Source organism: Alosa sapidissima, chromosome 8 (assembly GCF_018492685.1).
Source record: "Alosa sapidissima isolate fAloSap1 chromosome 8, fAloSap1.pri, whole genome shotgun sequence".
NCBI classification, from domain to species: Eukaryota; Metazoa; Chordata; class Actinopteri; order Clupeiformes; family Clupeidae; genus Alosa; species Alosa sapidissima.
This window is the reverse complement of record NC_055964.1, coordinates 21,851,813-21,877,109: the sequence shown is the minus strand read 5'-3', so window position 1 is coordinate 21,877,109 and position 25,297 is coordinate 21,851,813. Positions and strand designations below refer to the sequence as shown.

Below are 25,297 nucleotides of genomic sequence, written 5' to 3'. Positions count from 1 at the left end.
CCAAATACATGTACATGTAAACAAATAGAAAAGGTGTGTTATTTTTGCCCATTGTTTTGGAAAAATTGCACCTGCAAAAATGCCCCCACCAACGGCATTGGAAAAAATAGAACAATTCCATTTTATTATATATTTTTTATATAAACACATAGACCATTAAGATATATAGGATCTGACTGTGATATATCAATAATCAACCACAATATAACAAATATAGCTTTACATACAAAAGCAGAAACAAACAAATAAATAAATAAATAAGCATGTAAATAAATAAATTATAAATTAAAAGACACAATGTACAAATACTTTTTTTCTCTCTCACTATGGTAACATGTAGCAGCTTGCTATCACAAAGAACAATCAATATTCATTGCCTGACATCTACACCCAAAGATTAAGCAATGACTGTAGAACCAGTGACATTTCAAGCTCTGAGACATACTGTAGGGTGGAATTCGCCATATTTATGCGGCGGCCATTGTGTAAACCAAAGCGAGGCTACAGGGTACACTGACTACATCATTAATGCATTTTTGCCACCTACTGGCAAATGCATAGAACACAACAATCCTATGGTTTGTGTACCCTGTAGCCTCGTTTTGGTTTACAATGGCCCCCACCTGAATAAGACGAATGGTCCATAGAATTATACCTGTGATGTATGTTATCATGGCTGGTGTTCTGGAGTGTGCAACATATACACACACATGTACACATACACACAATCACATGTTCAGTAGTGTGTTTCCAAACAGGTTAATAATTATTCTCCACGAAGCATTGTACTCAGCAGTATAGTAAAAATAGAAAGCTGAAAGGGTATACAATATAAAGCTAAGATTTTAGAAATGCCCCTTTGACAGCATTTGGGGAGTCTCATACAAAGGATCTAGGCAGAAAAGACTAGAGGAGCCGCTACCAGATCATCTGTGAGCAATGCAGTTTGCATAATATACAATACATCACAGAGTAATGAAAGTAAATGAAAGCACTGGCCAGAATTTCTGCTTCTTTTTTCACCCAAGTAACTTCTATATATTTCTCTGGATGTACACTAAATATATCTATATAAATGAAGCACTATATATTTTTTTAATTTACCTCTACTTTGGCACTCCCTTGAACTTACACACACATACACAGATACACATTCAATCCCTAGCACACACACACACACACACACACTTACAGTGGACATCTGTTCAGAGATATATTTGAAATAGGCACATACAATGGAGTACGCTGATGTGGTTTCAACTTATACACAATTCCTTTGGACATTTTCTTCCCTGATCCACAGACGTAGGTGCAATACCAGCACCTTTAACTGACTGTTTCTTTCCTTTGAATGGCATTAAGTCTAAAAAAGATACAATGGCACAGATATATGCAAGGGAATTCTTCTGAAAGACATGTATGTATGCTTATTGTGTTGGATTTGGTAGATTGTTCTGTTATACTGCTGATGTATGATATGTGAAGGTCAAGGTGACTGGCATTTAGCAGACACTCTTATCCAAAGCAACCCAGACTCTTAATGGCAAGTTTGGGAACTGAATCCTGGCCAACCAACTGATGGCCTCCCACTGCTCCTATAGTGTAAATAATGATATATGGCAGGTAGAACTGTGCAAATTGACTTGTGTGTGTGTCTACAGTAAAATTTAAGATGCTGATGATGCAGTTGGCATTCTACCAAACTTCCTCTGGAATACACGAGTGAAATAATTGATGTGTGATGAATCAAGCTTCTGTATGTCCTCTGTATCTAGAGGTCCATCTGTATGCAGACATTGTCATATCATTAATTCAGAGCAAACATACAGTATATTACCTATTGTCTGTTGAACATCAAAGCGAAGAGTAAAACGAACCGATGCCTAACAAACTGACTGACCTTGCATTTAGCATGTTGATCACGCACACACACACACATGCACAAACAAAGACTGTTCAAAGAAGCTCTAAACCCCTACACAACGACACACACACACACAAACACTGAGGATCCACTGCCTGCAAACACTGAGTGTCAACAGAGTGTAGACACAGAACCCTAACTGGAGCTGTTCTATCAAAGAGAACACAAATAATTGAGCCTCATCATCATCGTCATTATCACCAAAGACCATCCAAAAACATAGACCAAAATACTAAAATCATGACTGTCAGCAGGGAGCAATGGTGAGTTGTAATTGTCAACCATGATGGAGGGTTTCACACTGTCTAGGAAAATGCTGTAGTGGTACTATAAGGTACATGGAAGAAACAGAAGAGGACCCTTCAGTTCTTCCATTGTGAGGTTTCCATTGCTTAAGGCCTAAGAAGTCTGAGAGACTCCTGTTTGTGAGATGCAGCAAGGGACAGTGGGAAGCTTCTTTTAAAAGACAGAGAGAGAGAGAGAGATTACTGGCTCTGAGTTACTTGTTTTCTATAAGAGTCTGGACTTGGCACACCAGGTCCCTTGCTAGAGTCAGAATCTGCTTGATGTTGTGGTGCTCCGCCATTTCTGTATGACGACAAGAAGAAAAAACATTAACAACTTAATATTTCTCAAATAGCATTGGTTGGACTGCATATGCTTCAAATTCACACACAAATGTTGCAAGCTGTGGCAGACATAAACGTAGCCAAAGGTGTACTGTATGTTGGGGGTCATGTATTGTAATTTCCATTTTCATTGTCATTGTATATTGTAGTTTCATCCAACACCATACCATTGAAGAACTTGATGATGTCTGTGAAGTCCATGTTGTTCTCCAGAATGATGTCTCTGTAGATCTCCACGAGAGCCAGGGCGATGAAGAGCACAAAGTGGCTGGACGAGACGTACTTGGCCGCCCAGATGGTCTCCCACACAGAGAACACGTCATCATAGACCAGCTCTGATGTTCACCACAAAGAATATAGAGAAAGAAGGAGAGAGAGAGAGAGAAGCTTTCAGCCATTGTGAAGTTGCACTTCTGCTTTCTTTAATAGCTACAAATAGACACATCTGCAATGCATGTGAAGTTTAAGTCAAAATTGACATTAACAGGGGCATGTTAAGATGTTCTTCTGTGTCCGCTCTGATCCAGTCCTTGGGGTAGAGGCTTTAATAGGCTTCAGATTCAGACTCATTCATTAAAGTTTGACATGGCAGGTTACAACAGCATAAAACCAGTTTTTTTTTTTATAACAGTACAACCTGCATAATCCATTAATTTAGGGCAGCCATGGCCTACTGGTTGGGGATTAGTGCTTCACCTCACTGTGTGCTGAGTGTGTTTCACTAATTCACGGATTGGGATAAAGTAGAGATACTGGGATAGAGACCAAATTTCCCTCACTGGATCAAAAGAGTATATATACCTATACTATACTATACTTAATTCTCACAGTTTTATTCAGAAATAAATATAATGGGAATTAATGGATTTTGCTGTGAAATTGATCATCCTCAAATGTGAGTTAGTGATTTTTGTTGACTGCTGGCAAAATTATAGTTGAGAATTATAATGGGAAATTGCATTGCAACCAACAAAGTTGCTAATTTAGTTAGCAAAGGTGTTTACTTGCTAACTTAGTTAGCAACTATGGTTTTGGGAAACGCACCCCCCAGCATGATAGGTCTTTGCGATGTTTCTGTGTGTCTCTGAGTTGCCATAGGCCTACATGACAAGAGCAAAACAAGAGCACTGTCTTTGTTGGCAATCTTTTGATGAAATGAAACTAACATAGCTAAGACGGGAAAGAAAACACCTCAGAGTGCACACAGCCATATGTGTGTACACGTGGAATGCATATTAAACTGGAACTTTTGTCAGCTTTTTCACTCAAAGGTCCCCGCCAAACACTTTCCAAAAATGTCTTTAGCTCAGTACTCTCATTTCAGAATTTCTACACCAGATCTTTACTTCCTGCTTAAAAAGTGGAGATTCATGCTCCACACACACACACACACACACACACACACACACACACACACACACACACACACACACACACACAGAGCTTTGAAGACAGGAAGAGTTTCCCCCTCATTATAAGTGGCAGTTTTCTTTCATACAGACAGGCGTCTGGCAGGGCGTCATTACCTCTTTTGAAGTCGAGCAGGAACCAGCGGTAGCAGAAGTAGAAGTGGGTGTAATCTCCATTCTGGTGCATGAGCTCAAAGAGCTCCGAGTCCAGGATCTGCATGGGGGGGACAGGGGAGAGGGCGGCGGAGGAGGGGGACACGAGGAGGTGAGGGTTGTCGGCTAGTTTGAACAGCTTGACCTTTGATATACAACTAGCAATTCCAACATGTGGGATGTTTCATTTTAAAAACGGTCTGCTTCTAACAGATGAAGCTGAACTGAAGGAACAGGTGCAGCTTTCGCAGAATACAATCAAAGAGTTTCATTTGTGTGCTGTCTGGTGGACTATGAATAGAGCATATCAAACTACAGATTAAGCATCAAACATCTTTGTGTTTGTGTTAAGACTCAATTGAATTGGGAATTCAGTTTTGTGGTAAATAGTTTAAAAATAAAAGTAAAAAAGTTAAAATGTCACACCTGAATCAGCGATCTCATGTTGGCGAAGTGAGTGTCCATTGCCCCACCATGTGGAAAGTTCTGGTTCATCCTCTTCATGAGCTCTGTGAAACAGCTGTAGGCCAACGCCTCTGAGAGAGAAGCCACACAAACAGAGCTTCAGACAGCACAGGTGATTAAGGATAAAAAAGAGGATAAGAACATCAGAATGTATGTGTGCGTGTGTGTTAGACCGAGACTAACAAGACAGTCAAGCATTACAGGCCAGAAAGATCAGAGATACTGTACAGCTCTCTGACATTTTTGTTCTTGAATCATTGCCCTTTTTACTCTCACAATAGTGGGCTATTAAAAAGGAGGAGGAAATGAGAGAAAAGGAGAAGGAGAGATGGAGAGAGAGAGAGAGACAGAGAGAGAGACAGAGAAGGCAGTCAAGAGGAAATGAGACTCACCGTCGTCCAGGATGACCAGCAGTGGGGCCAGCAGGTCACACATACCCTGCACATATCCAATCTCCAGGTGCTGCCAAATGTAACTGCACAGAGCAACAGAGGTCAGGCTATCTCATCCAAACACTGCCTGCCACTTGGCACCAGCACATAGGTGGAATATATGGGTATTGCTTTGCAGAACACAGATGTAGCGAAATTACGTTTTAGAACAGAAAAGTGAGAAGAAAGGCCACAGTCTGATGAGACAGTTGATTTTATTTGTGGGCTTGTTCTGTGTCCTAGTTCCAAAGTGGTCTGTCAGAATAATAGGGATATTGAGCTGGGTGGTCCAAAAGTGTTGTAATTTCTGAAAAAATCAAGCTTTCAGAGAAGGCAATAACGTGGGGTGCTGTTTACCTGCACATGATGTTACGGAGTTTCTCAAGGTTTGCTGGGGTGAAGTACCAGTAATTCCTGTCACATCGCTGGACATCCTTATCAATGCGGTGAAGATTGAGAGTGTACATATCCAAAAGCTCTTGCTGCACAACACAAAAGATGGAGTAATCCAATCATCCAACTAATGTTGCAATGTCTAACACATTCATGACAATTCAAACACATACATACAGTATATACTATTATTTACTACATACTGTACCATGTATGTACATACTGTTTTATTAACTAAACATTTCATGTACTTTGTCTTATTCGACATAATGGATGCGAATGAAGGCAGGGTAAAACAGACTGCTTACAGAGTAAGTAGTTCCAATGGAAGACACTGGAGAGGTGGCCGCAGTCTTCTCGGCTGACACAGTGAGGGAGTCAAAGGGGGGGTAGAAACTCTCCATCTCCCGCTCCTCGCGCAGGGCCGACGCTGTGCCCTCTGGACTGTGCTGGCGGCCCTCCTCCATTCTCAGCGCCAGGGCCACCACGTCGCTCCCCTCTGCCTGGTGCTCTGTGCCTTCAGACGTGGGCTTGGCTTCCCAGGACGCCTTGGGCACCCTTGCCATGGGTATGTCCTCCATCTCGATGGCTGTGGGAGAGTCGTCCGAGTCTGGGGCAGCTGGGGTTACCTCTGGCTGACGACTCCTGACCACCTCCAGCACTCTGGACGCTGCAGCCTTTGCCACTGATGCTGGGGCTGGTAATTCGAGAGGAGGGGGTGTGCTCTCTGACATCCCAGCATCCTTTGTTTCCTCCACATCTTCTCTTATGGCCTTTTCATCACATGCACCCAATGACTCCTTTGTGACTGCCCCCTTTGGCTTGCCTGTCACCACACCTGATGTCATTTCCTGTTCTTCTCTGTCTGACTTTGGTGAATCTGACATTGTACCTTCCCGTGTTCCTATGGCTTCTTTTAAAATGGAGGCATCTCCATCGCTGTCTGATTTAGCCTCACAGCTTGTTGCCATGTCTCCCCTTGAGTCTGCATTGTCTTGTGCTGCCGGCATCTTATTCTCTGTGTCATCAACCGCAGTCTTTGTTGTCAGTTTGCTAGCCTCCCGTACCTCTACAGGCTCACCGTCCTCTCTAGACACAGTTATAAGTGGTGTATCTTCTTTTATTCCTGTGACCTCTGTGTCCACAGACTTACTTTCTAAGGACTCTGCCTCCGTCTTGATGGGTATACAGGTCTCCTCTCTCTCCGATATCATTTCTTTTTCTGCGTCTGATGTTTTGTCCTCTTTTATTTCAAAGTCCTCTGCTACAGAGGATACATCCTCTTCTGTTTCATTAGCTGTCTCTAATGTCATGTCCTGTTTAGTTTCAGTAGATGTTCCTGTCAATATCTCATCCTCTTGTATTGGAGCGTTTTTCTCTAACTCTGATGTTCTTTCATCTTTTATCCTTGACTCGACTGTAACATCCCCCTGCTCACTGCTGAGATCCATTGTTCCTGTAGCCTCCATTGGGTCTTTGTGTTCACCTGTCTCTGTCACCGTTACTTCAGCTCCTGTGTCTGCCGTCATGCTTCCCTCTCTCTCTCTTTCCCTCTCTGTCTCTGCAGGTTTGGCGAGCTCTTCAACAGCTTTTGGTTTCTCAGCATCTTCTTTGAGGGATTCTTTCTCTTCAACAGCATTTGGTTCCTCAACCTCTTCTTTAACAGATTCTTTCTCTTCAACAGCTTTTGGTTCCTCTGCTTGTTCTTTGATATATTCTATATCTTCAACAGCTTTTGGTTCCTCAGCCTCTTCCTTGACTGATTCTATTTTTCTCTCCTGTGTCACCAGAGCCTTCCTCTCCATGGCACTATCTTTGACCTTTGACCCCTCTTCCTTCTTTGTTTCTTTTGATTTGGCATCACTGTCCTCCATTTCTACCACTTTCCCCTCGTCTGAGGTCATATCTGCTTCTTCCTTCTCTTCTTTTACTGTCTCCTTCCCCTTCGCTGCTCTCTGCGATTCCTGTACTTGCTCTTCACTTTCACTCAGCTGGGTTTCGGCCTCAGCGCCAACAGAGGAACCCAGGGGTGCCAACGCGGCCATTGGCTGGGCAGCACTGGTGCTTCTGGGGCCGGGCTCATGCACGCCGCTGTCCTCTGTACTCAGCGAGTCCGAGAGGGCCGAAGCCACGGAGAAGTTCCGGGAGGATGGGTGGCCCGAGTCCGGCGAGCTGGTGCCATTCTGGAGCGCCCCATTGGGCACCTTGGGCACCTGCTTGATGGGCTCGTCCACCCTTGGCTCCGTTTCGATCTGCTCCACCTCCTCCACTGACTCAAACACCTGAAAGAACAAGCCAGAGGGAAGCAGGCTACTCCAGGGGAAGGGCTGGGAGGCAGTGAAGAACTAATGGGAGGAGAGTGTCGGGGGAAGGGATGTCAGTTTAGAAAGAGCTTAGTAAAAGAGCAGAGCAGATTAACAGTGGACTGTTTATATATGTATGTTCCTCCTTTCTCAGAATCACAAATTCACATACATGACATATGGACCCTTTCAAGAGAGTTCCATTATCAGCATCATAGTTGGCCCCACAAGACTTCCTTTTTAACATTCCATATGTTATCTTAATGCAGAGGAAGTAGATTGGGACCCAAATAGAACGTTCAAGCATTGTTTTTGTTTTTATTGTTAAAAGGGTCTATAAGAGTTGCATGACTGTTATGCTGTGATGGATATGTTGGTTGTACTCCAACTTTGTACATAATTGTTTGGCACATGATCAATTTTGCACATGAGTCATTGTAGGCTAGTCTGCAATTTGGAGATCCTTTGGTAAGAGTCTGAATAATAACAAAGCAAGAGAAATATGAGAAAGCCAGAGGTGCACAGCTACCTGAGTGCTGCTACTGGAGTCACTCTGGAGTCGTGCGTTACTCTGTCTGTCAGAGCTGCAGCTCTGGGAGGACTGCCATTAGAGGGCGCCAACAAGTCAACACACACAAGGACAGCACAAGCAACAGATGGGAACAAAACAATGAACAAGCATTATTTTCAGAAACCTGCCATGATTTGCCATTATGTCAGAAACATAATTATATGTTTAAGTTTATGGTATTTGGCATCTTCACTACATCAGTTAAAAATAATAGTTTCAAATGAAGTTGAAAGCCTACATACCGGTAAGCTTTTAGCACAGGTTTATTTCAGAGTAGTTCCCAGAACTCCCATTACTTCTCTCTCACTCTCTCAGTCCTCATGTCTCCTCACAAACCTCCACCAACACCTACCAGTTTAATCAACTAGTCGACTAACTAATCACCTAACCAGAGGTTTCATCAACTACTGTAGTCATCTAGTCAACTACTAAAATTACTTTACTACTTTACTATTACTAGTTGGTGCTGTAGGCAGCAGTCAACTAGGCATGGAGAAAATGGCTAAAGGCTAAACAGGCTAGACATTGCATGGAAGTACTTCACAGAATATCAGACCAGTTCCACACAGTTGAACATGGACACAGTAATTTTAGCATCAACACTGTGCATAACAATTAGTTCACAACTTTTATGAAAAACTCCAGGTCCGTGCCAGACCCATGCCTTATCTGGGCCTCACCTCATTGCTGAGCGTGGAGTCCCTGTGCAGGAGCTTCTGGGAGGTGCTGTCTATGCTGGCCCCGGACGAGCACTTGGCCAGCGCGGCAGCGTGCTGCTCCCTCTCGCGCTGCTTCACGATGGCCTCGCAGCCCTGCCACTCGCTCATGGTCTGCTCGTAGCACAGACGCACCTGCTCGTCCACCTGCAGAGAGGGGGACACACACAGCACAGGGTCAAGGGTCACAGATCAATTCAAACAATGTAAGAGCAGTTGAGAGTGATAAAGTACACTGAACAGAGCACTGAACACAAAGGAGTCACATGCTAGACCTCTAATAGGTGCACTTAATAGGTGCAACAGAACCACCATTACTCCACATCTTTGGTAAAAAAAATAGACAGCTGTTGCTATGGTTATGTCTACATATAAATATAGCTAAATTCATAGAACTGAATACAATTGTACTGAAGAAATGCCATAGACATGCAGTAAACCATGTACAAGTAATAATGCAATGCCACTGTGTCTGTTCACCAACCTCCTTCCTCTGGGCCACAGACATGCCGAACTGGTAGTGTCCCAGGAGGAAAGGCCACACTTCCTTCCGCAGCGAGGGCTCCACGCCTCCATAGTACACCAGCCGCAGCAGCTCTGTCTCCTCATAGGACTGAGGACCAGAGAGAGAAAGGGGGTGTGGGGGGGTCAAAGGTCACCCACCAGTGTTGATGAATGAATAAACAAATCCTTTATGAGTCCATTATGCACCAATAGAGGGGTTATATGCACATACTGTAATGTACTCCAAAATACTCAAACCTTCACTGTTTCACAAGAGCTTAAAACTGTGATGTCAATATACAGCAGAAACAGTGGGTGTGCTGCAAGGCCGTGGGGTTTGTGGGGAGAACCCCCTTGTTATAATCTATTCAGCAGACAGTGCATAATAAACTACCATATTCCCTCATTACATTGTCAGGCACAATGACCAATTTCCATAAACCCAGGTGAGTCATCGGGACATTCAGCCGGCTGGAACAAAAAAATATAATAAGCTGAATAGGGAAGCGGATAAATATCACTGTGCAGAAACATCCCTTCCGTGCCATTCAGCCTGTGCATTAGCTCCCGGTACATTGTTTATCCGGCTGAGAGCACAGCAGACGTGATTACCAGCACATGATTATTCATGAGGCCGGCGACTTCCTTTTGACTCGGTTTAGCGGTGAAGCAGTGGCCCTCAATTAGAGATATCGACACTCTAACTACGAACACAGTTATTCAACGGTCACGTGTGCAAAACGCTCAAGGCTACTGGAGCGACTGATAGCCTTCATGGCATGCAGATGAACAAATGAACAGCACCAAAGTGGCAATGAATGGGCTGCCTGATTGGATCACGCTGTGTTTGGGAGAGTAAAAGACTGAGCTACAGAGCCACAGAGGGGCAATCAAACACTAATAATATGGTACATAAATATGTACATTAACAACTCCATCCTGCATGGACAACTACTGTATATTGGACCACGTAAGGACTTCTGGAAGACAATGTACAACTGAGTAGAGGAATGGAGTGGATGACTGATTGTTGTATGACTTATTATTACTTATTCATCGTGTACAGTAGCTGATGCTTTTATCCAAAGCTTTTATCCGAAGTCAGTTATTAAAAGGGTCAGTTATTAAAAGGGTCTGTCTACCCAGAGCCATTAGGAGCTAAGTGCCCTGCTCAAGGGCACAACGGTGCCAGCCAGGTACTGAACCCACAATTTTTCAGGCAACTGCTTGCTAACCCAGCTCCTTAGCAACTACGCTAGTGTGTGTGTGTGTGTGTGTCAGGGTATCCTTCTGATATAGTCTGTGACACTGTGTTTGTGGGAGAGAGTGATAGAGATAGAGAAAGGTAGTATGTGTGTGAGAGAGAGAGAGAGAGAGCAAAAGAGAGAGGGAGAAAAAAAGAGAAAGTCAGAGACAGGTTCAGAGAAGGTGGCTGTCCCTTACACTGCAGTCTTGTAGGAAGCTCTGCCAGACATCAGCGGTGAGGCCAGCATACGCGTCACAGGGGGCGTCCGGGTCCACGATGGCGTGGTTCACCAGGGCTGACAGGTGGGTGCGCACGGTGGACAGGTGGCGACAGTAGGCCAACCCTGGGCAGCGGCACACACACACACACACACACACACACACATAGACACACAGACACAAAAACAAAAACAATTCTTATCCAATCAATGCAAATAATACATATATCAAAATATCAGTGGAAGGGTTAATATCAGAAGTCCATATAATGCATCGAGTTTTAGTACAAAGACAAACTGTTGAAATTGCCAATATGAATATCATACATCAAATTGCATTGGACAACATATGGTTAAGAATGCACTACTGTACATGATCAACACATTTGTGCACTGAAGTATTTGCAAAACAGACTACACTGTAGCATCATTAGCTTACAATCAAGTCAGTGTGTAACTGGGGAGATATACATACAGCCATAGAAAGCCCTGGAGATGATCTGATACTTCATGTTGTCACAGAGGAGTTTAAGGGGAGCTCTGCAGAGGAATAGGAAACATATGGAGAATATGCTCCAAAGATCTAGTCTGTACACAACAGCTTTCTTATAGACCCTTTCAACAATAAAAACAAAAACAATGCTTGAACGTTCTATTTGGTTCCCAATCTACTTCCTCTGCATTAAGATAACATATGGAATGTTAAAAAGGAAGTCTTGTGGGGCCAACTATGATGCTGATAATGGAACTCTCTTGAAAGGGTCTATTTGAACTATGGCACACACATCAGGTCTGTATGGTATAAAGCAGCAACATACGAATACTTATGTATTTGTAAATATACTACATACATCAAATCAGCAACATCAACAGCATATCATGAATTTACATTAGTACTGCAGAAGTGGTCAACAAATGAAAGGCTTATCTACATCTTTACCTGCATGTATATGGAGAGGACATAATAGCTTGACCTTGATGGACGGTAAATCAGTGTATTATCTGCATGCATATGATTATTGGGGGGGGGGGGACATAATAATTTGACTTTGATGGATGATAAATTAAAGGCTTATCTACATGTATGATTGTAGAGGGGACGTTGTTTGACCTTGATGGACACTCCAGCAGACAGCTCTGTGCAGTGGCGTACCTCTCATGGTTGCAGCCGTTGGGAGGCCCTCCCTCTGAGAAGCTGCCCTGGGAGCAGGAAGAGCAGGAGGACTTCCTGGGAGTGGGCTGCCACATGGACGCTGCCTGGTCCATCAGCTCTGGAGGTGGAGCTGTACACAGTGCACATGATGCAAACATACACCCATGCAGACACACACACATACACACAAGCACACATACACACACATGCACACAACAACATGAACACATACACAACATGAACACACACAGACATAACACACGCATGTGGAGACAGACATAAACACAGATAGATGGAAACTCACATGAACACGAACACACACACACACACACACACACACACACACACAGAGAGAGAGAGAGAGAGAGAGAGAATGCTTTCAATCAATACATAACCAACATAAAAGCTTCTGTAAAGCTCTTGTGGCAAGCTGCGAGGCCAAAACAGGATCAGGTTGGACTTTTGATTTTTTCCCCCCTTCTTGAGAGCCCAAGAGATTATGATAGAAAGAAAGATTATTGATCTGAGAGATCCACCGCAGGATTACAAAGCACAGTAAACAGCTGGAGGACCCAAACAAGTTAAAAAAAGAAATTAAACAAACAAAAGAAACTCATTAGAAGATGTTTCATCGCCTGGAAGATAAATTTAATAGCAATTACAAACCAGCAGAGAAGTATTAAAGCTAACACTGATGATTTTCACATTCATTAATCAGCCTGATTCCCAGACAGTTTGTTCACGTGGTAGTATATCTTAATTGCAGACATTTGTCCCCCAAGCCAAAATAGATTACCGGTACTCATGGCATGGAACAGTCTGGGCCGAGTAATAAAAAGAACAAAATGTGATTTGGAAGATTTGTTTACTATTAAAGAAAAGGAAGTGAGGAAGAGTAATCATCCATCCATTGTTTTGCGTGTCAGGACAATGGCCCACTGAGGCAGAGAGAGCAAAAGCCTCAGCCGAGCGAGGGATAAACAGCGTGGCATGGAAAAGGGTGATGGACAGAGCAGCAGCAAGAGGCAGAGATCGAGAGGTGGACACTGAGATGACAGAGAGAGATAGAGATACAGTAAAACGTGAGGTAAATAGAGAGAGGGGGGGAGGGGGGGTGAAGACAACACGTACATGGACATTAAACAAAGATGGATAGAGATACCGGATCAGATGTAGTTGGAGATAGCATGAGATTAGTATGAGATAGTATGAAATATAGTAAATTACAACGATAGTGTGAAAGATATAGTTGAGACACAGTAGAAATGAGAGAGAATTCAGAATGACAGATCAATAGATAGAGAGACAGACAGACTCAGACACAGCGGAGAAATGGAGTGACAGAAAGAGAGATGAGCATAAAGAGAGATGGATATAGAACCGTGAGAGTGAAAGACGAGTGGAGATGCAGAGGTAGGGCAGGACAGGGAGAGGGCACGAGGGGTGAGATTACAGGTCTGCTCTGGGGACGCCGGGGTCTCCCCTGGACAGCTGCAGGAGTGTTTGGGGACCACCAGGACCTGGCGCTTGGGTGGGGCGTTCCGGGACAGGGTGCGGGACAGGAGACTGGCCCCCACTGAGGCATGGGACGGGTGGGTGACAGTTACTACAAATAGAAATATAGCAGAAGGAATGAGAACAATGAAAACAACATGTGGGTGAAATGAGAGAGGTCAAAATAATAAACTAAATGAAACAATGAAAAAAAGCTTCAGAAAAAGAATTAAATAAAGTTATTGGAAAATGATATCTGAGTTTGTGTTTTGCCCAGTGGCAATAACTCCAAATGAATTTGAATAGTTGGTGGGGTGGCTAATTTGTTAACACTGAATCATTTCAAATAAAGCTTTAAGAGAATATACCAAACAAAACAGATGGGCTATGAAGAGAAACAGAATGGGCAAAAGCTTTATTGCAAACAAGAAACTGTTCAGTGGAGCCCAAAGCTCTGCTCTCAGTCCTTCCTCTGCTGCAGAGGCGTTGCTAGGTTGGACAAAATCTGTGTGGGGGGAAACTGATGGCTTTCCCCTCAGACTCTGATTTCCTTACTGCCTTCAAGTGTGCGGCAGCAGCTGGTGCGCTTGGAATGGCTTCATTCCTTCTGCTTCTGGCACTCTCCACTCTAATATCGATTTAGTATGATAAGTCACGAGTCGTGCGCACTGGTGAGCGCTTTTTAAAGAACAAGCCTTATGGTGTTTCAGCTTATGTGTGTAAAGGACGTAGACTGCACACTGTAGTGTGTCTCTCATGCTAGTGGGCAACACACAACTGCAAATATCTGCTCTCTTTTGGGAGAAACTGTCCCTGATACATTAATTACCACTGAATCATTCGTTCAAATACTACTACAGCAGCCGTGGCCCACTGGTTATTACTCTGGACTTGCAACCGGAGGGTTGCCGGTTCGAGCCCCGACCAGTGGGCCGCGGCTGAAGTGCCCTTGAGCAAGGCACCTAACCCCTCACTGCTCCCCGCGCGCCGCCGTTGAAGCAGGCAGCTCACTGCGCCGGGATTAGTGTGTGCTTCACCTCACTGTGTGCCGTTTGTGTTTCACTAATTCACCGATTGGGTTAAATGCAGAGACCAAATTTCCCTCACGGGATCAAAAAAGTATATATACTTATACATCTACAGTTGTCTTACCAAATTCTGATTGGCTGTTTGGAAACAGGATGCGGAAGACATAGTCTGTGGCCTCATCTTCTTCTTTATCCGAGATGGAGTCGTAGGATCCCTGAGCCCCCCTCTTCCTCAGCCTGGGGAACACCTTCCCCTAAAGACACAGAGCTTTGCCTAAGTCTGTGCACCAGCGAGCGTCTTAACCTGTTGAGGAGTGAATTATTTTCCTGGTTCCTTCTAGAATTCTACGCAAACAATCTATAGTTTCAGTGTTCCTTATACAGTCTAAGGGGAAAATCTCTGAGGGTAATTGTGACATCATAATGTGGAACTCTCGGTTCGCGAACATTCTAATCACATATTTGTGACCGTACTCCTCAACAGGTTAAAAATCACATAATCAATCATCTAGTCAAATAGCAGTAGTCATCCCTTCATATAATGTTAGTAGCATCATAAATCTTTGTATTATATTCCATGCTACAAAGTAATGGAAGACTGCTACAGAATGCAGTGGATGAATATATTATTATATTATAAATATATTATCCCATCAGAGAAAAGAGAGGTTAAATACAGTATATGAGAATTGCAATCACGAGATAGCGCCAAGGAAGTAAAGGCAGAGACAAACTGGATGGATTGAAACAAGAAAGAGAGAGAGAGGGGGGGGGGCAGTGAGAGTGCAATAATTTCCTTCCACTGCCTTCTACAACACAATGAAGTTAATGGTGTGGGGCCTGACTGAATGTCCCTCTCCTGTGGGCTCCATAAACGCCACCCCAGCGTACAAACTCACTTCATTACGGTGTCATCAAACCTGACCACAGTCCTCAGTGTGAACTCGTAAAGCCCACCTGGATGGGACTCAAAATGAATCACAGCCATAAACGAGCAAAGCAAGGTCATCAGCATCGTCTCTAATTCGCACATCGTAAAATGGCCACTGCTATTTTGGATAGCCAAGAGAAAATAATTGTTTTGTTAAAGCCACATTGCAGCTGTGAACTGAATTGTTTAGTGAGTATAAAAAGGCAAGCGGAGAGCCATAGCCTGTGATGGAGGGAGAGGCTATGCTGAGAGACGCTCCAGGCTGAGCTTGCCTGTGGGCGTGGGTGTTTTTCATAATTTATTCATAGATACTTCGACACACTAAGGTGACTGCCATCCAGCACTACATATGCTGCTCTCTGAAGCTGAATTATGACATAAGGGAGAAAGAGAGAGAGAGAGAGAGAGCTTTGTGTGTGTTGAGGATGGTGGTAGTGGGGCTCTTTGGTTTGACACAAAAACAGAAAAGACATTAGTTCTGCAAAGGGACAGGTTGTTTTATAATTATGAAAAATGGAGGGGGCCAAATGACTTCTATGCAGCTTAGATCCAACTGATTATGTTTAATTTGTACTCTCAAAGCTACAAATGTTGGCTAGCTCTCCATTGCTTTCCATCTTCTATATTTATGATATTCATAATCATAAGCATTATTCACTGCAAAGCTACTCAATGTAACAAAAGATCCATAAATACAGTATTTTATTCATGTGTAGACAGGCACACCAGCACGCAGTGAGCTGTAGCACGCGGCACATGAACTACAGTATGTTGTCTCTGCCTGCTTTGAGTCTAACTCATGTGGTGCTGCTGGTCAGACCTTCCCTCTCTGGGACCAGAGTGGCGGGTCCAGCTGGCCGTGGGGCAGCAGGCCGTTCTCCAGGCAGGACAGGAACTGCAGGAGGTGACCCCCCCTGGGGAAACGCAGCGGGGGGCGTTGGATCCCGTCCTGGCTCACCAGCACCACCGTGCCTCCACTGTCCACTGAAGGGGGTTTCAGACAGGAAGCAGGAATCATAAAGCATGTAGCAGGAATATACATGCAGACATAAAGAATGAAGTTTGCATCAGTCAGCAGTTTCAAGTTGATCTCATTTGTACATTTTTGTATCTGTACTATTAAGAGAAAGAACTACAATACTGAATCACTACAATCTATGACACCAAATAATCATTTTGAATTATGGCAGAAGCATCAAATGACCACTGTAGCAGTAGCATTAAAAGATTGTTAATGTAACATCAGACAGTTAAGACTGGGCCCTAATTTGAAAGAAGGGCAAAGTGCAAATTCTAAAGTTTACCAAAGCCTAATTTAATAACTAGGCAAAATCATTTTTTTAATAATTTAATACCAAGGGTAAGACCGTAAGCACACACACTGATGAGTCAGCTCAACACTCCCACACACTCCCATGCAACATGATAGCTGTAGCTCATGTGCGAGAACTTTGTCAGAACACAGAGAGACACAGAGTGCTGTCTTCTCAGACCAGACAGTTATTTTATTAATCCAAAGCAATTATTCTTCTGATTGGCCACAATGTATGTGATTTATATGGAAATTACACCATGATTAAGTTAATCATTGGAAAATATGTAATTATGCATGAACCCAGCTATTATATCTGCCTGCTGGTGAGTGTATAGCAATTTCATCTCTTTACCGACTCCATGCCAGGTCTGTTTATTATTTATATAATTTATGAATCCATACTTTATCCATACATGGTCTATGGTTATATCCTCATGGTATCCAGAAAATGTAGTATGATTTATTTATTTTATTTATTTATTTATTGGGGGGGGGGGGGACTAGGATAACGAGCACAATTCAAAATTCAGGTCTTTCATGTTTTGCATCAACCATGTCTGTAGGTGTAACCACTGCATGCGTTTGTTGCTCCTACCTTGCTGATGACAGTGTAGATAGACAATTTCCTCCAAAGGAATAGTCATGGCATAGTCCCAGTAAACACTAAAATAGAACACAGTGGCAGCGGATGATCAGTCACTCTCTAACCAAACCAGGCACCTCTTTAATCCAGCCTCTTGTTTGCGTACCACCAGTGTGAAATTGGACAACTCCCTGCATTAAAGTAACACAGCAGCCGAATCTTCTGCCTAATTGGCTTCCAGGATTTGGAGCTAATCCCTGGGCTTTACATCAGTATTTTTTACATATAATTGGCCAAAAGCCTACATACTATACACCTCTAACTCTACTGGATGTGTAAAGCCTCGCCTGTTAAGAAGTGAAATCAGCTCAATCTAAATCTTTAGATCTACTATGGATGTATGCATTCTATCTGCCAAGCTTTATCTCCAGGTTTACTGCAGCTTTTCACTGCTAGCCAGTAGGCAGGAACAGTATTAGATGGTAGATATAAAAAGAGGAATATTTCCCACTCCAAAGGCTGCTGCTTTACGGTTCTTTCCTGCATCCTCGGGCCATTTATGCTGGAGTCACTGAAGGGCAGCTTACACAACCCTGCATCAGACTGGCAGCTCAATGACAACAATGAACCACTGAATATATTTCATATTCTCATGCACAGTGAATACAGCTGTGGACAAATGTAAAATCAACTTGAGTCATGGGAGATCATAAGCTGCCATGAAATGTTATTTTAAATGAGTAGCCTGAATATAAAATTCATGAAGTTCTTCCATCCTGCAGTGGTATGTTCTTTCTGGCCCTGAAGAATAGCTCCCTGAGGGGCTGGCGTTGCCACGAGTGATTAGAGAGGGTTGGTCATGTTGCGGTGTATTGATCGCACCTCCGCTCATATTCCAGATCTCCCATTGATCCGTTCATCAACTGATTGGGTGTCCACTTCAGGGTCATGACATCGGCCGTCTGGTGGAGAGAGAGGTACCCTGGAATAGCCTCCATGTCATCTCTCTGTAGAACATGGATATTCAGGAAACATTCACTAATATCAAAGCCCTTTCATATTCATGGCTCGGTCAAAGGAGCAGTCCAGATTCATAGAAAACGTTTAAAGAACTGTTCCTTTATCACATCATACCACTCCCACTATCTTATTCCATTAATTGAGCTAATAGCTCACAAAGAACTGAAAAAGAGTTGGTTTTCTTACATTATGGCTAATCTAACCACCAGTGTTTGGGTGGAATGATTCTGCTCATTCCATTAATAATAGAATAAAGGTAACGCAAACCCTTTATTAGTAAATTAATCAAAAGTGAAAGCTTTGGGTATTTCAGAGGATGTAAAACTGGGGGTGTGGGTACCGGCTGTACGAGCACGTTGTTCTTGCCGAACAGGAGCGTGGCTCTGTTGTTCTGGTGGAGAGACTCCACGTAGTCCCTGGCAGAGGGGGAGGGGGAGGGCCTCTCATCGATGCTGCTGCTAGAATGCCTCTTCTGGATCTGAGAGGAGAGAAATATACGTTGTCAACAACCGGTTTGTCTGACTAACAGTCTATAATAGACCCATGAATTTCATCTTCTCTTTATCGATCCATTCATGTTCCTGACATTTATTTATTTATCCACTCATCTATTCATGTTCCTGACATGTATTTATTCATCCACTCATCTATCTCTATTATTATACCTAACCACATTTCTACACATCTAGAGATCCACTAGTCCTCATCCTTATCTTATCTCCTCATCATTCTATCCATCCATTAATCTGTACATCCATCTACAGTATGTGTCTGTGCATCTGTTCTCCAAAATAGTCAAAATGGCATTGCTGAATTTATCCTGCAACAAAAGATACTGGATACAATAGAGTAGTTCCCCCGTATCTGAATAAAGCACAATTTCTCACACATTTCTCACAGAATTAATTATTGTCTAGTAACCATAGGCACTACCGGACTCTATTATAAATGGGGAACTGCTGTATTCAATTGAGTAACAAAGCACTTTCACGTTGATGCAGTGAAACACATTTCAAAACAATGCCTGAATAATTCATGGAGTATACAATGCAACTATCTAGACTAGAAATCTAGTCTGCAGCATTCAGAAGTTATGTTATACACTGGTCTATAGTCACTTTTAGCTCAGTTAACGGCACTTTGTCTTTGTTGTCGCTGTCAATGTTTTAACAATCCCTGTGGTCCATCTAACACACCTTCCCTCTTCCACCCTGACGCTCTGGGAAGGCAAACAACAAACAGGCCCATAAAACCCCCATGCTGTGTTTAATTACCCAAGCACATCCCCTACCTCACGCTCTCAAGGTCAAAATGACCACGGAGGGGTTTAACCATGCATTATCAAATGGGCTCCTGCAACACCATATCCGCTTGCCTCTGTGGATGGACACTAGATTGTGTTCTCTCTCCCTGGGTGAGAGAAAAGGAGGGACAAAAAGCCCCTCTATTATTGTGTGTGTCTGTGTCTGTGTGTGTGTGTGTGTGTGTGTGTGTGTGTGTGTGTGTGTGTGTGTGTGTGTGTGTGTGTGTGTGTGTCTGTGGAACAGAGGTAACTAATGGGGCAAAAAAGGCTGCTAGAAGAAAAAAAAAAACCTTTGTCTCTTTCCGCTGAATCACGGCACATCCCTCACTGTGCCAACCACAGAGGGCTTTTAGTCACCGGTGTGTGAGTGAGCTAAGGACTGCTCACTGCATCTATATGAATAAATGATATACCGAAGGGGGAAAAGAGGAAGGTACTGAACAGGTAGCAGATGCATAAACTGAATAAGAGTGATTTCACAATTCATATAACTGTGACTAGGGATGTAACAATGCACCGTGAATCGACTAAAAGAAGATTCCAATCGGTTGAGATAAAAAATTAATTGATGCATTTTTTAATCAGAATAGGACATAATCTGCTTTAAGTCATCATTTATCTGCAGCTCATTCAGCAATAAAAAACGTGAGTAAACCGCATTGTGAACTTAAAAGTCGTGAATCGTACCGAATCGTGAGTTTAGCATTTAGTTACATCCCTAACTTTGACTGAACTGAATAAAAATCTATCATAAATGGTGTCAGGATTTTCAGAATCTGGACATAACATCATTGTGTAGTGTGCTTTCACAGCAGGTGAACAACACTCAATAGAATGGAGTGTGACACACTGACTTCATCATTTTTTTCCCAATCTGAAATAATATTATACCGAGCCATACTTTCACAGCTTTAGGTCACAACTCAACAGACGGTGGAGTGTGGCTATTTTGGCCCCGTGCCCCAGCCAGCCCTCAGGATTACGCACACACAGGGCGGGTCTCTTGGTGGGCGAGTCCTGGCGGCAGTGACCACTGTGGATACGGTGTCTCTGCAGCAGCTCGTCCGCAGACGGGTCCGTCCAGAAGTGGTCGGCTGTCTTCATCTTAGTGTACTCCAGAGCGCAGGGCCCCACTGCAGGACAGAAAGATGGATGGCGAGAAAGAGAGAGAGAGAGGACGCCCCTCTTATTATAAAATAAAATAAAATAAAATAAGAAATACTTTATTCATCCTGAAAGAAATATGATTGTGACAACAGCACCGTCCTGTGCATGTAAACAAACACACACATAAAAGTAAAATACTCTAATCTACTATATTATATTTATTTCAGCTCTATTACAGTAAAACAAACAACATAAAAACACAGAGAGAGAGAGAGAGAGAGAGAGAGAGAGAGAGAGCACAAAGGAGGATGAAACCAAAACAGAGAGCAGAGAAAGAAGAGAATGAGACAGGAAGATAGATAAGAGAGACAGGAAGATATATCTACAGAAATAGATGGACATCAAGAGAGAGAGAGGGATGAGAGAGAGAGAGAGAGAGAGGTCTACTATTTGAATGGGGTCTGATGGCTACTCAGAGCCACAATATTTATATAATTCTTTAAAGTGCAGCATCAAAGCAAAATGATCACAAGCTGCATCTTTCATCACATATTAATTTATGAGGACACCAGTTCATTTCAAATGCCATACTGGGTGCATAACAAATGGAAATGTCTACGTGTATCTGCTAGCATAATACCAGTGCTTTACTAATAGAATTATACAAACCATCAATCTAGATTATATATCTAACACAAAAGACATACCTAACAAAGAGGCAAGAATGTGGCCATCCACAGGATCCATCATAATTGCTTCCTTCTCATAGAACTTACTAGAACACAAGGAGACATCAGTGTCAGTATTTTTGAGAACTGCACTTCATTATCAAAGAAAATAGATTTTGCAGCAGGGAGGGTTGTCTGATATTTACTGCAAGAACCATTATAACTTAATGAATGTACATGCCTCATGTCTGTTTTTAGCTCACCTGCTGTTCTCCACTAGGTAGAGTACAATTTTGTCCAGCACCTTCTCTATGAGGGCGGTGCGGATCCACAGGTGTTTGAAGCCCTGCGGTGACAGACTAGGAAGCCTGGGCAGCTTGCGAGTGCTGTCCTGGTGAGGCAAGGTCTGACTCCTCCTGATACACACAATCAGACAGACAGACAGACAGACAGGCAGAGAGAGACAGACAGACAAACAGACAGACAGACAGAGAGAGACAGACAAGCAGACAGACAAACAGACAGACAGGACAAATATCAAACTGGGCCAAAACACACTGGGTACTGAGAGTTCAAGACCTCCCCAGTGTTCTGTAATGGAGGTGGATAACGGAGGCTCAGCCTGGGGCTAAACAAATGATTGAAGTCAGCTGGGTATGGGCAGCAAGGTGGAGAAATAACATGGCAGGACATTACTTCCTGAACCATCTTCACTTCACATACTAATACAAAATATCAACATGTTCCTATTGGCTCTTGCTTTTTTTTAACATGGAGATTTGGAAATCATTATTACAGCCACTTATACTAGTACTAGGAGCTCAATATGTCAACTGGAGTTGCCCAGACAGTTTCCTTTTAGTAAAACCACATTATGTAAAGCAGTGTACAGTGTGAGGGGTTGATTTGGAGCACATAGTAGTGTGTCCTACTAAAGGGGTGAAGAGTGTGCGAAGCACCGTGCCAGGGGGACGGGTTGTGGGGGGGGGGGGGGTGGTGTTTGTGTTTTTGGGTCCAAGGCTTGCCCTCACTTGCTGTCGATGACCTGCTCCATCTCCTGGGCCTTCCTGCAGAGCTCCTCGGCGGGGGCGAAGCTCTTGGCCACCTTGGTGAAGAGCGCCGCCACCTTGTTGCTGCGCAGGAATCCGGCCGCCCGTCGCTTCAGCCCGTGCAGGACGCACGCCTCCACCGCAGCTGGATAGAGACAGCGACAACACACACACACACACACACACACACACACACAAATATATATATACACACATGCAACACAAACAAGAGAGAGAGAGAGAGAGAGAGAGAGAGAGATGCACAAGTGAATCACTGTAACACAAAAGCCTGCATATACACATTGTTTTGTATACAGCACATATAAACATGTACACATACAAACACACTTAATGTTCCTGTTTGGTCACTGCTGTTTGTCTGCTTATTTCACCTTCTGACATGTCCTGAGCACATACTGTACCTCTCTTTACGATGGAATCGTATTACTACTCTATCTGTGGTCAGTAGTATTGCTCTGTTTGGTCAGTAGTACTGCTCTGCGTGTGGTCAGTAGTACTGCTCTGTGTGGTCAGTAGTATTGCTCTGTGTGGTCAGTAGTACTGCTCTGTGTGTGGTCAGTAGTGCTGCTCTGTGTGGTCAGTAGTACTGCTCTCATTGAATGGATGCTGAATGAACTGAATTGATTTGAGACAGATAGTTTATAACACCAAGCTCACAGAGAGGAAGCTGGATGCCTACCAGACCTGCTTTGTTTTATTGATTTGTTCAAGACCCCACTCACCCACAGAGTCTTTTGACAATATTAACTGTAATAGTAGCAATTAGTCCTGTGCAATTTCTGTGTATTCCTGCTTGACCAACCCTGAGTGAATAAATACTCAACAGCGCCACTCCTGATTGGTTGAACACATCTGATTAAGCTCATCGATGAGGAAGTTGTAGACTTCAATGAATTTGTAGATGTAGTTTTCGTCATCAAGTCTGCATGCATAATGGGGGCAGTGGACTGGGGTGACCTTAAGCAGGATGACTAAATGTAAGATTAATGCGATCTCTCTACCAGGTTGTGTCCCTCGGAATGAATACTGCACATTTACTATACTGTATTCTGAAACACACGAACACACACACACACACACACACACACACTCACACACAGACACAGACAGACACACACACATAGGCACACACACACACACACACACACACACACACACACACACACACACACACACACACACACACACACACACACACACACACACACACACACACACACAAACACAGACACGGCAGTGCTGAGTCCTACGTGGCAGAGCCCTAGGCTGTGTTGTCGCTGCCGAGAGGGAGAGAGAGTGAAAGAGAGAGAGAGAGGGGAGAGAGAGAGAGAGAGATGGAGGGAGAGAGAGAGAGAGAGTAAGAGAGAAAGAGAGATGGAGGGAGAGAGAGAGAGAGAGAGTAAGAGAGAAAGAGAGATGGAGGGAGAGAGAGAGAGATCTCCCAGGACTCATCCTGTGGCTTGGCTCGCCATGGGGTCAGAGGGAAGGCCGTTGTCATGGGAACCCTTGATGATGGTGCACTCCGGCAAACCGAGAGATGTGGAGAGCTGGGCTGTGATTCATCCATCTCTCTCTCTCTTTCTGTTTCTCTCTCTATCACTCTGTCTCTCTCTCTCTTTCTGTTTCTCTCTCTATCGCTCTTTCTGTTTCTCTCTCTATCGCTCTGTCTCTCTCTCTCTCTCTTTCTGTTTCTCTCTCTATCGCTCTGTCTCTCTCTCTCTCTCTCTTTCTGTTTCTCTCTCTATCGCTCTGTCTCTCTCTCTCTCTCTCTCTTTCTGTTTCTCTCTCTATCACTCTGTCTCTCTCTCTCTTTTTTTTTCCTCAATTGAGCTCGTTCTCTCAGTCTGTGTCTCTATCCTTTCTGCGCTCATCTCTATCTATTTCTGACAAGCCTAACTCACTCTACACTTCTCTCTCCCGTCTTCTTTCCCCATCTCTCTCTCTCTCTTTCTCTCTCTCTCTCTCTCTGTCTCCATCTTTCTCCAGTTCTCTTGCTGTCTCAATTAGAATCAGTTAATCTATGATGCCTATGATTCTCTCTCTCTCTCTCTCTCTCTCTCTCTCTCTCTCTCTCTCTCTCTCTCTCTCTCTCTCTCTCTCTCTCTCTCTCTCTCTCTCTCTTTCTTTTCATCTATCGCTACCATTTTTCATCCTCATCCTGTCTTCTGACTTCTACTCTCCCTTCTCTCAATCTCTTCTATATCCTTTGGCAAAGTCCTTTTTTCTCCCCTCCTTCACCAGGTGGGAGGTCCTCACACACACACACACACACACACACACACACACACACACCACACACTGTGTCCTTTCCAGACTCAATTGTGGTCATTTAGGCTCTCCCTGGTGCTACAGCACTGCTAATGAACGGTGGGCTGCAGTGGAGAGGGACCTTTATTATGGCTATCAGGCAAAACACAAAGAATGGGGCCGGAATCAATATCAGTGTACATGGAGGCCGAGAGGAACACAATGAGGCTTTGAGTCGCGGCTGAGTAGGGAGTGTTGGTGAGCGTGAGAGGAGAGGAGAGACCTGCACCTGATACCCATCTCAGTGTTCCATGAGCATCATCTGGGGTCTGCTGAGACAGAGTTGGAAAATGAGAAAAGGGTTTTGAAGATTTTGAAGAAAAAAAAAAAAAAAACAACAAAGAACTACATGGCCAG

General features: G+C 43.6%; 1 protein-coding gene across 7 annotated transcripts in view; it reads right to left on the bottom strand.

The window, feature by feature from the left end:
* Positions 1-319: 319 nt before the first annotated feature.
* Positions 320-25,297, bottom strand: part of sgsm1a (small G protein signaling modulator 1a) — a 37,616-nt gene continuing 12,638 nt past the window's right edge. For 3 of the 7 annotated variants that reach the window (XM_042099902.1, XM_042099901.1, XM_042099905.1), the window contains 23 exons: positions 22,595-22,757; positions 21,827-21,979; positions 21,603-21,670; positions 20,776-20,921; positions 18,826-18,963; positions 18,348-18,472; positions 17,478-17,545; positions 16,388-16,551; positions 14,761-14,890; positions 12,115-12,244; positions 11,437-11,501; positions 10,942-11,087; positions 9,479-9,607; positions 8,959-9,141; positions 8,237-8,308; positions 5,713-7,749; positions 5,369-5,493; positions 4,973-5,055; positions 4,542-4,651; positions 4,080-4,176; positions 2,721-2,888; positions 2,428-2,512; positions 320-1,363 (listed from right to left, as the gene is read on the bottom strand). In XM_042099902.1, the coding sequence (XP_041955836.1) occupies positions 1,327-1,363; positions 2,428-2,512; positions 2,721-2,888; positions 4,080-4,176; positions 4,542-4,651; positions 4,973-5,055; positions 5,369-5,493; positions 5,713-7,749; positions 8,237-8,308; positions 8,959-9,141; positions 9,479-9,607; positions 10,942-11,087; positions 11,437-11,501; positions 12,115-12,244; positions 14,761-14,890; positions 16,388-16,551; positions 17,478-17,545; positions 18,348-18,472; positions 18,826-18,963; positions 20,776-20,921; positions 21,603-21,670; positions 21,827-21,979; positions 22,595-22,757 (4,622 nt within the window). In that variant the 3' untranslated portion in view covers positions 320-1,326. Of the gene's footprint in view, positions 2,513-2,720; positions 2,889-4,079; positions 4,177-4,541; positions 4,678-4,972; positions 5,056-5,368; positions 5,494-5,712; positions 7,750-8,236; positions 8,309-8,958; positions 9,142-9,478; positions 9,608-10,941; positions 11,088-11,436; positions 11,502-12,114; positions 12,245-14,760; positions 14,891-16,387; positions 16,552-17,477; positions 17,546-18,347; positions 18,473-18,825; positions 18,964-20,775; positions 20,922-21,602; positions 21,671-21,826; positions 21,980-22,594; positions 22,758-25,297 lie in introns of those variants that run through there. The other 4 variants (XM_042099903.1, XM_042099904.1, XM_042099906.1 and 1 more) reach the window with 3 other exon arrangements.